General features: G+C 47.4%; 1 protein-coding gene across 4 annotated transcripts in view; it reads right to left on the bottom strand.

Annotated features, from left to right (window-relative positions):
• Trappc9 (trafficking protein particle complex 9) overlaps positions 1–13,463 on the bottom strand; it is a 551,206-nt gene that overhangs the window by 525,065 nt on the left and 12,678 nt on the right. For all 4 annotated transcript variants that reach the window (XM_029555013.1, XM_008851069.2, XM_008851072.2 and 1 more), the window contains exons 3-4: positions 10,639–10,784; positions 7,581–7,709 (exon numbers count right to left, since the gene is read on the bottom strand). In XM_029555013.1, coding sequence (XP_029410873.1) covers positions 7,581–7,709; positions 10,639–10,784 — 275 coding nt within the window. The remainder of the gene's footprint in view (positions 1–7,580; positions 7,710–10,638; positions 10,785–13,463) is intronic.

Below are 13,463 nucleotides of genomic sequence, written 5' to 3'. Positions count from 1 at the left end.
GATGACTTCAATACTGGGTATGATGGTGCATACCTGTAATCTCAGTACTGGAGGGGGCATAGGGGAGGACCAAGGTCAAAGCCAGCCTAGGCAACATGGCAAGACTTTCCCTCCAATGAAACGAAAGAGGAAATTCCATACAAAATAATAGCTATAGTGTGATGGTTTGAATGAGAATGTCCCCCATAGGTGCCAAGAATTCTGGGAGGTCTTAGAAGGTGTGGCCTTGCTGGAGGAAGCACAGCACTGGGGGAGGCTTAGGGAGTTCTTAGGCCTCGCCAAATTTCCAGTTGCTCTCTGCTTCTTGCGCCTGCTGGAAGATGTGAGAGCTCAGCTTCTGCTCCTGCTCCAGCCACCTCTGCCACCACGCCTCCCCATCATGATGGACTCTTGCCCCTTGGGAGCCGTAACCTAAATAAATTCTTCCTTTTATAAGTTCCCTTGGTCATGGTGTTTTATCACAGCAACAGAAAAGTAACTACTATATACAGATACGGACCCCTCCACCAGGCACCCCCCTGCTCAGTCCTCACAGCTCCACAGAGCAGGTGACAGCAGCTACTCTCCACAGGTAAGGAAGAGCTGACCCAACATCTGTGACCGAGTGCAAGTATATGCCCAACCACCTCAACCAAACTGGAAGCCAGGCTCTTCCCTGACCCAAGATGGTGCCTTGCTAAGAAGCACAGACCACCACAGCAAAACTCGGCCCGGCCTTCTCTTTAGCTGTAAGCTGCTCCAGAGCTGGTTTCTGTCTCTGTAGAGTCACGGTTAGTGCGTTTCTAATCTTGGAAGGAAGGTTCAGCTCTACCACTGCACTGACAGCATGCCTGAAACTTCATGCTGAGCTGACAGGACTAAGAATGGGAGAGAGCTACAGTGCTTTCTCCAGGATCCAGATATAATGGACAGACACCATGCTATTCTGAAACATTACATGAAGAAATCAAATACAAGGAGACTCATTAAGTCCTCTTGTACAAATGGGAAAATCAGGCCTTTAAAAAAACCAGGAGCAACAGTACCACCTACGGCACGTCCTGAAAGCCTTCTTCCCAAGGTCTGAGAAAGGTGTAGGAGAGCAAACTGCCCCCATCGTTAGCTAAGACAACGTGGAAAAGTAAGACACTCAGAGACCACAGCAGAGCCAGCAGTCACAAGTCTGTTTCCGGGAAGAGGGGAGTGTTGGGGTAATGTAATACCTGGATGTCTTAGACAGGTTCACAGACACCAGTCCAAGAACAGGAAGGGACCTAGGCATCTGGTCCAGCCTCTTCACGCTCCAGGTCGGGAGCGGAGACACAGGAAACTGGTCCCTCTAGCAGTAAGTCACAAAACCTTCTCTCAGCGTTTGCATTTTGCCCTATCCCTAAAGCAACTGAAGGGAGCGATTAAGAGTGCGGGGGCTGGTGAGACGGCTCAGCAGTTAAGAACACTGGCTGTTCTTGCAGAAGACCCAGGTTCGAATCCCAGAACCCACATGGCAGCTAACAACTGTCTGTAACTCCAGTTCCAGGGGATCCGACACCCTCTTCTGTCCTCCGCGGGCACTGCAAGACACGGGTGCACTTACTTACATGTAGGCAATACACACATACACATAAAATAAAAATAATTTTTTACTTTTTTAATTTGTTTTTTAGAAAAGAGAGCAGACTGCACTTGCAGAGGATGGAAGTTCACGTCCCAGCACCCACACTGGGTGACTCACGGCTACCTGTGACTCCAGCTCCAGGGAATCCAACACTGACTTCTGGTCTCTGCAGGTACCCCCACATACATGTTCGAAAACACACACATAAATAAAAATATTTTTTAAAGCAAATGATGTCTGCAGAGCCTTCACCCCAAAAGCCCCACCATGGGGCTCACTAAAGTTCCCCAGCAGTTGACAGCCTTCCCTACACAGCACTTCCCAGAAGGCCAGCCACTGTGTGTCACACAACGTGTGAGGCAATAAAAAAGTGCTTCTATGTGCATAGAAAACCACATGGCCTATTCAGTGCCCTCCCATAAAGGAAGGTAACAGATGTCAAATCAGCACTTTTACCTTCTGAACATATTAGGGTGGCATAGAAAAAAATGGAACTATTTTCCTTCCATCACAAAAGAGACTGTAAACAAATCAATACCATGTTTCTAAGCTCGATGGCTGTGGTCAACTTTCTTTCTCTCACTCACGATTTTTTTGTGTGTATAAGTATACTGTCTGCATGTGTATAAGTATATGTGCGTTGTGCAATGCCCGAGGAAGTCGGAAGAGGGTGGCAGATCCCCCTGGAATGAGAGTTATGGACAGTTGTTAGCCGCCATGTAGGTGCTGGGAATTGAACCTGGGTCCTCGCAAGAGCAGTCAATGCTCTTAACCACTGAGCCATCTCTCTAGTCCCAGCTTAAAAAAAAAACAAAAAAAGAAAGAAAGAAAACAAATTTCTTTAGACACCGAACATAAGAGAAGAAGGCAGGGCCAGCAATGGGTAAGCAGCCCACTGGGGGTCAGCTTCGTAATGACAAGCTCTTTATTTTCTATATTATGTGTATGAGCATATTGCCTGTATGTATGTAAGTGCACCCAAGTCATGTAATGCCCATGGAGGTCAGAAGAAGGCATCAGATCCCCTGGAACTGCAGTTGTTAGCTGCCATGTGGGTGCTGGGAATCAAACCCAGGTCCTCAAAACAAACAGCCAGTGCTCTTAACCACTGAGCCATCTCTCTAGCCTCACAAACTCTTTAAGTTATGTGTCTGTGCCTATGTGTGAGTATTTGCAGGTGCCCATGCCCAGGGTTTTCGGATCCCCCAGAGCTGGAGTCACAGGGAGTTGTAAGCTGCTGCTCATGGCTGCTGGGAATCAAACCTGGGTTCTTCAAGGGGCAGTATGGACTTTTAACCACTGAGCCATTTCTCCAGCCCTGTATTTTTATTTAATTATGTGTAGATCTGTATCTGTGTGGGGGTCTGTGCATGTGAGTGCAGGTGCCTACAGTAGCCAGAAGAGGGTGTCAAATCCCTTGGAGGCATAGTTATAGGCAACTGTGAGCTGCTCAGTGTGGGTGCTGGGAACAGAACTTGGGTGCTGTGAAAGAGCAGAACATCCTCTTAGCTACTGAGCCTCTCTCCAGCTCCAAATGACAAATTCTTAATAATCTAAAGCTTTTAGAAGATTATATGGCATAATGAATTCTGAGTTGTAAAAACATGTATCTTGTGCAGTAACTTTTCCGTTCTTTGGGCTGAGCTAAGTCAGCCAGTTTCTATCTTACCAGAATGGTACTAATTTCATCTTAAATTCATATTTCATTCAAAAAGAAAACCTGACCAGGCATAGTAGCATGCACTATTAATCCCAGCACTCAAGAGGCAGAAGTAGGCAGATCTCTATGAGTTCAAGGCCAGCCTGGTCTCCATAGCAATTTCCAGGCCAGCTGAGGCTACAGGGAGACCCTGTCTCAAAAAGATAGGAAAAAAAAACAAAAATTCCAAAAAGAAAACCTGGCCCTTGTCACTTTAAATCATATTCATAAATATCCTGAGCAAGTAAGTTCTCAACTTGGACCAGGAATAAACCAGCAGCTTCACTATTACGGAACACGTTTCTAACCATCCAGTCATCGTGAGTTCGTGTTTACTAGCACTCTTAGGAGTTCTGGGTGTACATAGCTCCTAAATACTATGACCATGGAAGGTAAGTGACTTCATTCTAATTTCACAAATGAACAAGACTGACACTGGGCGTGGTGACACATGCCTGAAGTCCCAGCACTCAGGAGGCAAAGGCAGGCAATCTCTGTGAGTTCAAGGCCAGCCTGGTCTACATAGTGAGTTCCACATCAGCTGGGGCTATAGGGAGACCCTGTCTCTGAAAAAAAAAAAAAAGAAAGAAAGAAAGAAAGAAAAGAAACTAAGCTTTGTCCATTAATTATAGATTTATACATTCATATAAAAAAAATCTCAAAAAAAAAACCCTTTAGCCCAACTCTTGAGTAGCATAGAAGTTTCCAAAAGACAAATTAAAACAAAGTGGCCATTATAGGAAAAAAAACTATAGAATATTTTAACAAAGATAATTTGATTTTAGAAAGAAAAAAAATCCCCTTTTCTCAAAGGAAATATGCTTTAGAACTGTGCATCATGAGTCTGAGAGGTCTAGCATCTTTCAATAGCATTTCTAGGGGCTGGAGAGATGGCTTAGTGGTTAAGGGTGCTTACTGCTCTAGAGGAGGACCCAGGTTCAATTCCTGGCACCCACATCAATTGTTTCACAACCACCTATAATTCCAGTCCAAGGGATCTGATGCCTTTCTTTGACCTCCTCAGGCACCTGCACACACATGACATGCATTCACATAGACACACACACACATAAATAAAAATAAATCTTTCAAAAACTAGTATTCTACTTTCATGTCACTATTGCTAACCATCACAAAATCAGCAATACTAGCAGCTGCCGCAGGCGTCTTCCTCTACCCGCGCCCCCTTATTCTCTCACTAAACCTGAAGCGCATCCTTTCTGACAGGCTAACTGGCCAGCAAGCTCCCAGGATCCGTGTGACAAGGGCTGTCAGCCTGACAACTGTACGTGCCTGTGTAGGATGGTCTTGATCGTGTTAGCTGAGGTGGGGAGGCCCAGCTTAACTGTGGCAGGACCTGGGCTGCGCACATGGAGAAAGTGAGCCAAGTACCAGGCGCGCATTCCTTGCTCTCCGCCTCTTTACCGTGGACGTGACATGACGAGCCGTCTCCAGCTCCTGCCGCTCTGACCCCTCACAGTGAGGGACTGCAGCCAGAAACTGTGAACTGAAACGAACCCTCTCCTCTAAGATGCTTTTGGTCAGAGTTTAGTATCACAGCAACTTGGAATAGAAACCAAAACAGCCTGCTTCTGCCCTCCAGTGACTGGGTAACAAGCACCCACAGGCTTGTACCTAGGTGCTGAAGATGTGAACTCGGGTCCTCATGGTTGCAACGCAAGCACTCTGACCCACCAAGTCATCTCCTCAGCTCCCACCCCCTTTTTAATGTTTGTGTGTGTGTGTGTGTGTATATATATATATATATGTGTGTGTGTGTGTGTGTGTGTGTGTGTGTGTGTGTGTGTGTGTGCGCATGCGCTCTTGCCATGGTGTGACTGTGGAGGTCAGAAGACAACTTGTGGGAGTCCGTTGTTTCCTTCCGCCATGTGGGTTCCAGGGACTGAACTCAGCAGCACACTTGGTGGCAAGTGCTTTGAATTCTGAGCCCTTACCAGCCCTTCAGTGTTTTTTGAAATGAAATCTCACTCTACAGCCCAGGCTGCCTGGAACTCACTATGTAGTTCAGACAGGCCTTAGACTCACCATGGTCCTCCTGTATCGGCCTCCTGAGTGCTGAATTACACACGTGAGCACCTATCCCCCTCAAGATTAAACAGCTTGCTCTAGGTCATACTCACATACTGGCACCTGTATTTCTGCTCTTCAGGCTAAAGACAAGCCTGGGGACTTCATTTCAGGAACTAGAAGGGTGCATGTTAAATGCACACCTTATCTGGTCTTTTTTTTTTTTTTTTAAGTCTTTTTGAGACAGGGTCTCCCTATAGCCCCAGCTGTCCTGGAACCCCCTGTGTAGATCAGGCTGGCCTTGAACTCCCAGAGACCCCCCTGCCTCTGCCTCCCAAGTGCTGGGATTAAAGGCTTGCACCACCATGCCTGGCTCTTATCTGGTCTTTTACTTACAGTAAGACAAGGTTGCACCACACACCCACGGGGGATTAGCATCCCAGAGAAACTGCCTGATGACTGGTCTGCAGGCCGGTCAGTATCTCTGACCCTAGTAGCCTGCCAGTTGTCACCTGGATATTTAAGGTATAAGCTGTCTTCAACAGCAAGCTTTAACACTGAGCAAAACTAAGACATTTCTCTACTGCAGACAAACACTTTGATTTCTTCAAACTTTCTCTGCCTACAGTCAATAAGGGAGAAAATGAAATGTCACCCTAAAAGTTTCCTGTCTCAGCGGTCACATCGGGGCACAGCTGTCACACTGACAACCAGTTTCAAAAAAAGGCCCCGGAACTAAAGAGAAACCCAAAGCTGCTTTCACCTCTATGCTGGAGTTCTGGGGCCCTGGGTGCTGAGTGAAACTCAGAAAAGCCTGCAGCCTCACAGCAGGGCAGCTAGGCCCACAGCACACCCCAGCATCTATGGGAAATCAAAGTTGGGAAGGCAGGAGCAGATTCCTCTGCACACCCAGCATGGCATCTCTGCCGGCTCCCTTTCCTTTCCGATAACCCAGAAAGATAAAGTCTTCAAGTTACATGGCTTCCTCTAAGCAGTCCAGACCGAATGACTCCACTGGTTCCCTGCAGAACCCAGTTCACCTAGGCAGCACTTCTATTGTAGATGGCAGGATTCAGGGAAGAAGAAATTCAAGTTGATTCCCCATCCAATATGTGCTAACCACTGTGAACTAAGTTCCCCCAGGTGGAAGTTCCATGGCTATAGAGTTTGAGTATCTCACACTGAAAGCCAAAATGATCTCAAGCTGTCTTTAACAGCCATCCCACCTTTTTATTGTTGATTCTGTCTTTGTTCTTTTTTTTTTCATTTATTTGCTCTTCTATCTTCAGCCCTCTTAATAGTCATTCCTTGCCCACCTGTGCCTATGCTAATATTCTTGTGACTATCCAGTAAAACCTTTGGAATATATTCACCTAGCTCCCACCAGCCTAAAAGCCAAGAGGGTCACCAGCCAGCAACTGGACCATCTAACAGAGTTGTCCCCACTTTGCTGAGACCACCTGCCTGACGTTCCCACCAGCGTCACTGGTAAACGCACTAATGTATGACATCCCTTTGTTCTGTGACTACAAAAAGTTCGTGTGACCACGCCACAGTGCAGAAGGTCATTAATGGCTACCTGAATCTGTGTTCCTGGCCATGGTCACTTGTATTTAGTTCAGAATAAACCATCTCATCCTCTGAGTGAGAGCTGTGTTTTGCAACACACTATTTTTATTTTAATGAAAAATGTGGCTTACTCTTTGGGGACAATGTCTAAAAATCTCATAATCCAAAAAGTCCCTAGTTGCTTTGGCTTCGGCCTGGAGTTGGACATTCTGCATGACCTCTGCAACGCAGCCAGTAAAGGAGAACCCATTCGTGAAGGGTCAAACAGCTCACGTGTATTTGCCATTTGTGGGTCCACCCCAAGGAGGTCTTTGCACTCTTCACTGCAGCAAACATCAGGAAGCCAAGCTCAGCTCTTTAAGAGAACTTCGTCGATAAGCAAGAAGCAGGCCTAAGCCCTGAACCAGTGATTAGAACTGACTACTGGGACTGGCATTACCCCTCACACTGGTGCTCTAGGCAGTTCCACACAGAACGCCAGCCAGGGCTCCAGAAACCAGCCGACCAATCAGGGTGAACCCTCATGGTACCACTAAGCACTCCAGAAAATCAGAAGGAAAATGTCTCCCAAGAGATTTGAAACACGGCAAAGATAAACATCGGTCAGGCCTAACTGAGAGAAAGCTGCACACTGCTCCTCAGGTTGAAGACCGGAGAGCTCGTGGCTAGGTTGGAGGGAGGCGGGCTCACCTGGCCGGTGTCTGTTCGCTGCTTCTGAGGGAAGTGAGCTGCCTTGGAGCCTCCGAGCCCCAGTCTTGCCACCGGTTCCGCCAGGATAGTGGTGGATGACGGAAGCAGAGCACAGCCCTTCCAGGGCAGCTGCCGAAAGAGAAGCGAAGGGCATCAATAAAGGGAGAGCCCAGACCTGGCTAGGAGCACCCTAACCAGCAGACGATTTGAAAATACCAATTTTCCCAATTAAAGATCACCAGTTTTAGGCCAGGTATGGTGGTGCACATCTGTAATCCTAGTCCTAGCACTCAGGAGGCAGAGGCAGGTGGATCTCTGTAAGTTCAAGGCCAGCCTGGCCTACAGGGTGAGTTGCAGGCCAGCCAGGACTACATAGTGAGACCCTGTCTTAAAAATCAGAAAAATAGAAAATAAAAACTTTTGGTCTGAAAACTCTTTAACAAACACTCTTTACAAAAAACCATGAAAAGTTTATGTGTATATGTGTATGTGTCACATCATAACAGAAAATAAAACTGAGGCTTCAGTTTCCTCCTTTTCCTCTGATACAGACATTTAGGTGTTAAATTGCTTTATAGTAATACTAAGCCAGTCATAGGTAACCTTTCTATAAAAAGTAATCCTTTTCAGAAACAAAAGTAGCACACTGGAAGAGGCCTCTTTTACACGGCACAGATGTCTCTACTGTGAGCCAGCTGGAGTCTCCCTCTTGCTTTGATATTCAAACTACTGCCATGCCGCTGTGATATCAGGAACATTCCAGGCACCCTCTAAGTGGCTGACGGTAAGGACGCACATGGTGTCTCTGTGCGGCCACTACTTTAGAGCCATGTCAGCACTTCTTGGGTGGTCTCATGAGCTGGCACCATCCCTCCTGGGCAAGTGTCTACCACACAGACTCTAGTCTTAAAGAGCATTGGGAGACAGTCACAAGCCCACCACTGACTACTGGCTAGTAGTCAGTGTTCATAAAGACTACACTCAGCGGGAATTCACAGCGAGACACACCTGCTCGGCTTTCAGCTGCTCCTCTCTGCTTCCCTGTGGACTCACAGCTCTCCTGCCCTCTTTTCCCACTTTTATCTCCGTTCTCTTTAAGAAGTTGAATTAGGGGCTGGAGCGATGGCTCAGCGGTTAAGAACACTGGATGTTCTTGCAGAAGACCCGGGTTCAAATCCCAGCACCCACACGGCAGCTAACAACTGTCTGTAACTCCAGTTCCAGGGGATCTGACAGCCTCTTCTGACCTCCACAGGCATTGTACAACACGGGTGCACTTACCTACATGCAGGCAATACATGCATAACATAAAATAAAAATGATAAATAATTTTTTTTTTTAAAAGAAGCTGAATGGGTGTGGTGGCACACGCCTTTAATCCCAGCACTCGGGAGGCAGAGGCAGGCAGATCTCTGTGAGTTCTAGGCCAGCCTGGTCTACATAGTGAGTTCCAGGACAGTTGGGGCTACAAGGAGACCCTGTCTCAAAAAGACCAAAATTAATTAATTAGTTAATTAAAGTAAATAAAAAAAGAGGCTGAATTAGGATTACTTGATCCCAAACCTGAAACATGTCATATGTTGGTGTTCTCTGTTAAACTTCTACAGAACTTCATTACTTCATTCTAACTGGTTTTATCCCAAGTGGCTGACAATGCCCCACATACTAAAGGGGAAAGCATTACCTCAAGAGAGAGCCCTAGGTTAGCCCCTGGGCAATGCTCATCTACTAGGAATTTACTGGACACCCACAACATGCAAGATGGCAGACCCAACCATGTGAAAAAGCCCAGGTCCTACCAACCTCCTAGCCCAGGAAGCAGACACAGTAACACTCACTTGGAGACATTCTGCATGGCTGCTGGGCCACAGGAAGCTCTTCCCCCAAGTGGGTGTTTTAATTTTTAAAACTGAGCTACAATTCACATTCATAAAACTCACCCACATAAGTGCACGAGGCAGCCGTTTTCAGCATAATCGGCTGCACCACCATCACCACTATCTGTACCAGGATGTCTGTGCCCATTCTCAGCCCCTTCCCACTCTCTCCATCCACCACCTGGTAACACTGACCCTGCAGCCACTCCTGTAAGGGCGCCTTTTCTGGGCATCTCCAGTCAATGCACTTGTATGTGACATGGTGTTAACACAATGCTTTTAAGGTCTTCCAGTGTTGTGTGAGGAGTTTCTTTCTATGTGTATGTATGTGCATGGAGGAGGGGTTGGGGGGTGCCTGTGTATGCAAGCACATGTAGGGGTCAGAGGTCAACCTTGAGTGTTGTTCCTCAGGAACCAGCCACTGTGGTTGGTTGGTTTGTTTATTTATTGTTTCTTAGTTTTTGGCACAGGGTCTCACCACATAGCCCCAGCTGGCCTGGAACTCTATGGAGACAGGCTAACCTCAAATTCACAGCGATCTGCCTACCTCTGCCTCCTGAGTGCTCAGATTAAGGGTGTGCACCATCACGTGTGGCCATCGCTGTTTTTTGAGACAGGGTCTCTCACTAGGAACTGGGCCTTGCCTGACAAGTCTGGCTGGCCAGTGAGTCCAGGGATCTACCTGTCGGGGTAGCACTGGGATTACAAGCACCCTGCCCCCTATGACCTGCTATTGTTTTCACATGAGTACTCAGTTCAAACCCAGCTCTTCATGCTTGTTGGGCAAACAGTCTACTGAGCCATCGTCCCAGCCTGACATCAGCACTTCATTCATTTTTGCAGCTGAATAAAATTCCATCCTATGTCCATTCCAGCTTGTACATCTGCTCATCACCTGATGTATGCAGGAAATACCTGCACTGGAAAATGAGTATTCAAGGTAAGGGAGGACATGGCCAAGTGCAGCCTGAGCAGAGCCCAAGAGGTGCCAAGAACAGAGGCAGAAGAAAGCCTCCTTCAGAGGATGCAGGTAAGTGCGGAGGGGGCAGCAGATAAAGCAGGAGAGACCGCACAAAGCAACCGGCCCAGGCTGCCCAGTACCCTCTTTCGCCTCTGACTATGTTCTCACACTTGAGTAATGGTGGACACACCCACGTATCAGATCATCTGGCCAGTCTTACCCCCTAGCCACAGAAAGTCGTTCACTGAGCGGAGAAGCTCCACAGACATGTGGTAGTGCACCAGGGCATCCTGCAGCATCCCAGCCTGGAGGCACAGGTCCCCCACGTGCTTCCGCATGCGTCCTTGGCACCGCTTCTTGTAATGTCTAAGAGATAAAACGCAAAGGAAACACCTCATTATTACTGCTGGGCTCCCACCTGCAAGCACACAGGCTGAACACAATGCAAATTTCTCACTGCTAAAAAATGCTAAGAGGGCAGCTTTAGGCTCTAAGGTTGAAAGCCAGCAACAACCACTGCCAGTTACGTGAGCTACAGGGACCTGGCTTCAAAATGTAGTGCCAGTGACTGCTTAAAGTCATCCGTATGCAGGACTTCTAGTACAAACATTGCAGAGACAACATCCAGGTCAGAGTGTTCTTTTCAGATTTTCCAATTGCAACGTGATCACAAGAAAAGTTTGTCTCATCTTTAAAAAAAAAAATTCAATTATCTTCCACTTTTTACCTTCAGACCTATTATTATAAAGAGAGATGTGTGGTATATTATTAGCCAACCATTTGACTTTAGCAAATTTGTCTTCACAATTTCAGAGCAAGCTTTAATACAGTTTTCAGGGTGGGGCCCGGGGGGTGCTCACTAGGGCTCTTTAAACACTGGCAAAGACATGCTATTAAATAATGCACAGCTTCAAGTCCACATCAAGGCAAAAACCAAAGCAACTTTATTCTTTGAAAATATTCCTCACATCTTCAAAGATATGATTTTTTTTAAGAGGTTAATAGCCAGCTGTATTAAGTGGAAGCAATCCCAACAAGATTGAGCCCCTCAAGGGGTCCAGGAGACAGGAAGCACCTACCTAAATCAAAGTGACTGGCAGATCCCGACAGGAAGTGAAGCCATCAGGCCCAACTCGACCAGCCTCTCCTGACTCTCCAGCTACCCTAGCTTTTCTGCTAAGATGAGACATGAGGCAGAGGTGGGGACACACAAGCCTTCTTTCTCTAGCTTCCTCCCTGGCCACCAGGACCAGCTGCCAACAAGCAACACTGCATCAGGCTGCTCCTCCATCCCCAGGAGACATGGCCACAGCTGAGGCCTACACACTGGTCTCCCCCACCCCACCACCACAGTGCCACCACTCACATCCCCCTACACACACAGCCAAAGTAGCCTTCCCAAAGCCCAGTATGTCGCTCTTCTGCCTCAAACCCACCCCGAAGATTCCCCAGCACAGATCCAGAGAGACAGAGGACTCCATTAGACTCCACTGGTAAATCTCTAAGCTATGTCAACTCCCCATGTCCCAAGTGGGCCTTCCCTGCCTCTGGCCTCTGTGGCCAGGTATCCTTGCTGTGTCCCTTGGAGCACACGGAATCAATCCCTACACTGTCTGTCCAAGGTCTGCCCTATTGTTTATGATTCAACATGAGTGGATTCTCACCCACCCCGACCACTGCTCTCTGGAGAGGCCACAGCAGAGGGAAGCCCTGCATCCCCTCCCTTCAGCCAGCCTCTCTGAGCCCTGATGCCCAAGCCCTCCAGCCTCCTCCCATCCAGGACTGAGAACGTTCAGTCAGAGTGCCATCCCAAGCCTAGCCCCACAGCTTGAGCCTTTGCACAGGCTGCCCTTCTCCTGGCTGACACTTGCTCAGTCTTCAGAACCTAAGGGTAGGACACTACAACTCCCCAACCTGCACCTGCAGCCGACCTTCTGCAGCACATCTTCCGTGGCCACTCCCTTTATCTCTTGCTGAGCTCCCTCTGCACCAGGGTGGCACAGTCACTCTCTTGGGTTTGCTAACAAGAAAAATATAGCAAGCTAAGTCAACTTCTTTATATAAATACTGTGTGTGTGCATGTGTGCACATATGTGTTCACAAGGACATACAAGTATCCTTCCCTGCATACGTGGAAGGCAGAGCTGAACCCTGGGTCCTCTGGTGCTCTCAACCTCATTTTATTGAGGCTGGGTCTCTCACTGAACCTGAAGCTCACTCACCGTTTTTCTGGCTAGGCTGGTGGTCAGCAAGCCCTGGGGATCTTCCTGTCTCCACCTCCACCCCAGTGCCGGAGTTACAGGAATATGACCATACCCAGCTTTCTTTATTAGCATTATTACATTTTATTTACTTTGTCTGTGAGATGTATGTCACTGTGCTCATGTGTGGAGGTCAGAGGTCAACTTGCAGGAGTCAATTCTCTCCTCTACCATTTAGTTCACAGGGATCAAATTCAAATTGTTAGGCTTAGCAGCAGGCACCCCTACCATCTAAGCCATCTCACCACCCCCAATGCCCAGCTTTTTATGTGGGTGCTAGAGACCCGAACACAGGTCCACATGCCTGCACAGCAAGTGCTATTACTCCCTGAGCATCCCCAACACCTCTTTACAAATTTTTTTTATATTTTATTATTTTTATTTTATGTGTATGAGTGTATTGCCTGCATGAGTGTAAATACACCCATGTCATACAGTGCCCGTGGAGGACAGAAGGCATCAGATCTCCTGGAACTGGATTTATGGATGGTTGTGCCACCATGTATGGTGCTGGGAACTTAGTGAAGGTCCTCTGCAAGAGCAGCCAGTGCTCTTAACCACTGAACAATTTACTCTAGCCCCCAAATTTAAGTTCTTTAGTATAGAACACACTGCCTGGCCATTACAATAATTATTCAACTTTGCCTCTCCTGATCTTCGTTTTAGAAGGAATAGCCCAATAGTTCAGAGCAGGTATTGTGAGATCAGACTGCTTGGATTTCACTTGCCTCTCTTCTTGCTATAACTGACACTGTCATACATTATTTGTGTGACCTTGGGCCAG

The sequence above is a fragment of the Nannospalax galili genome, unplaced genomic scaffold (assembly GCF_000622305.1).
Source record: "Nannospalax galili isolate Female #2095 unplaced genomic scaffold, S.galili_v1.0 scaffold525, whole genome shotgun sequence".
NCBI classification, from domain to species: domain Eukaryota; kingdom Metazoa; phylum Chordata; class Mammalia; order Rodentia; family Spalacidae; genus Nannospalax; species Nannospalax galili.
This window is presented reverse-complemented; position numbering and strand designations above follow the sequence as displayed.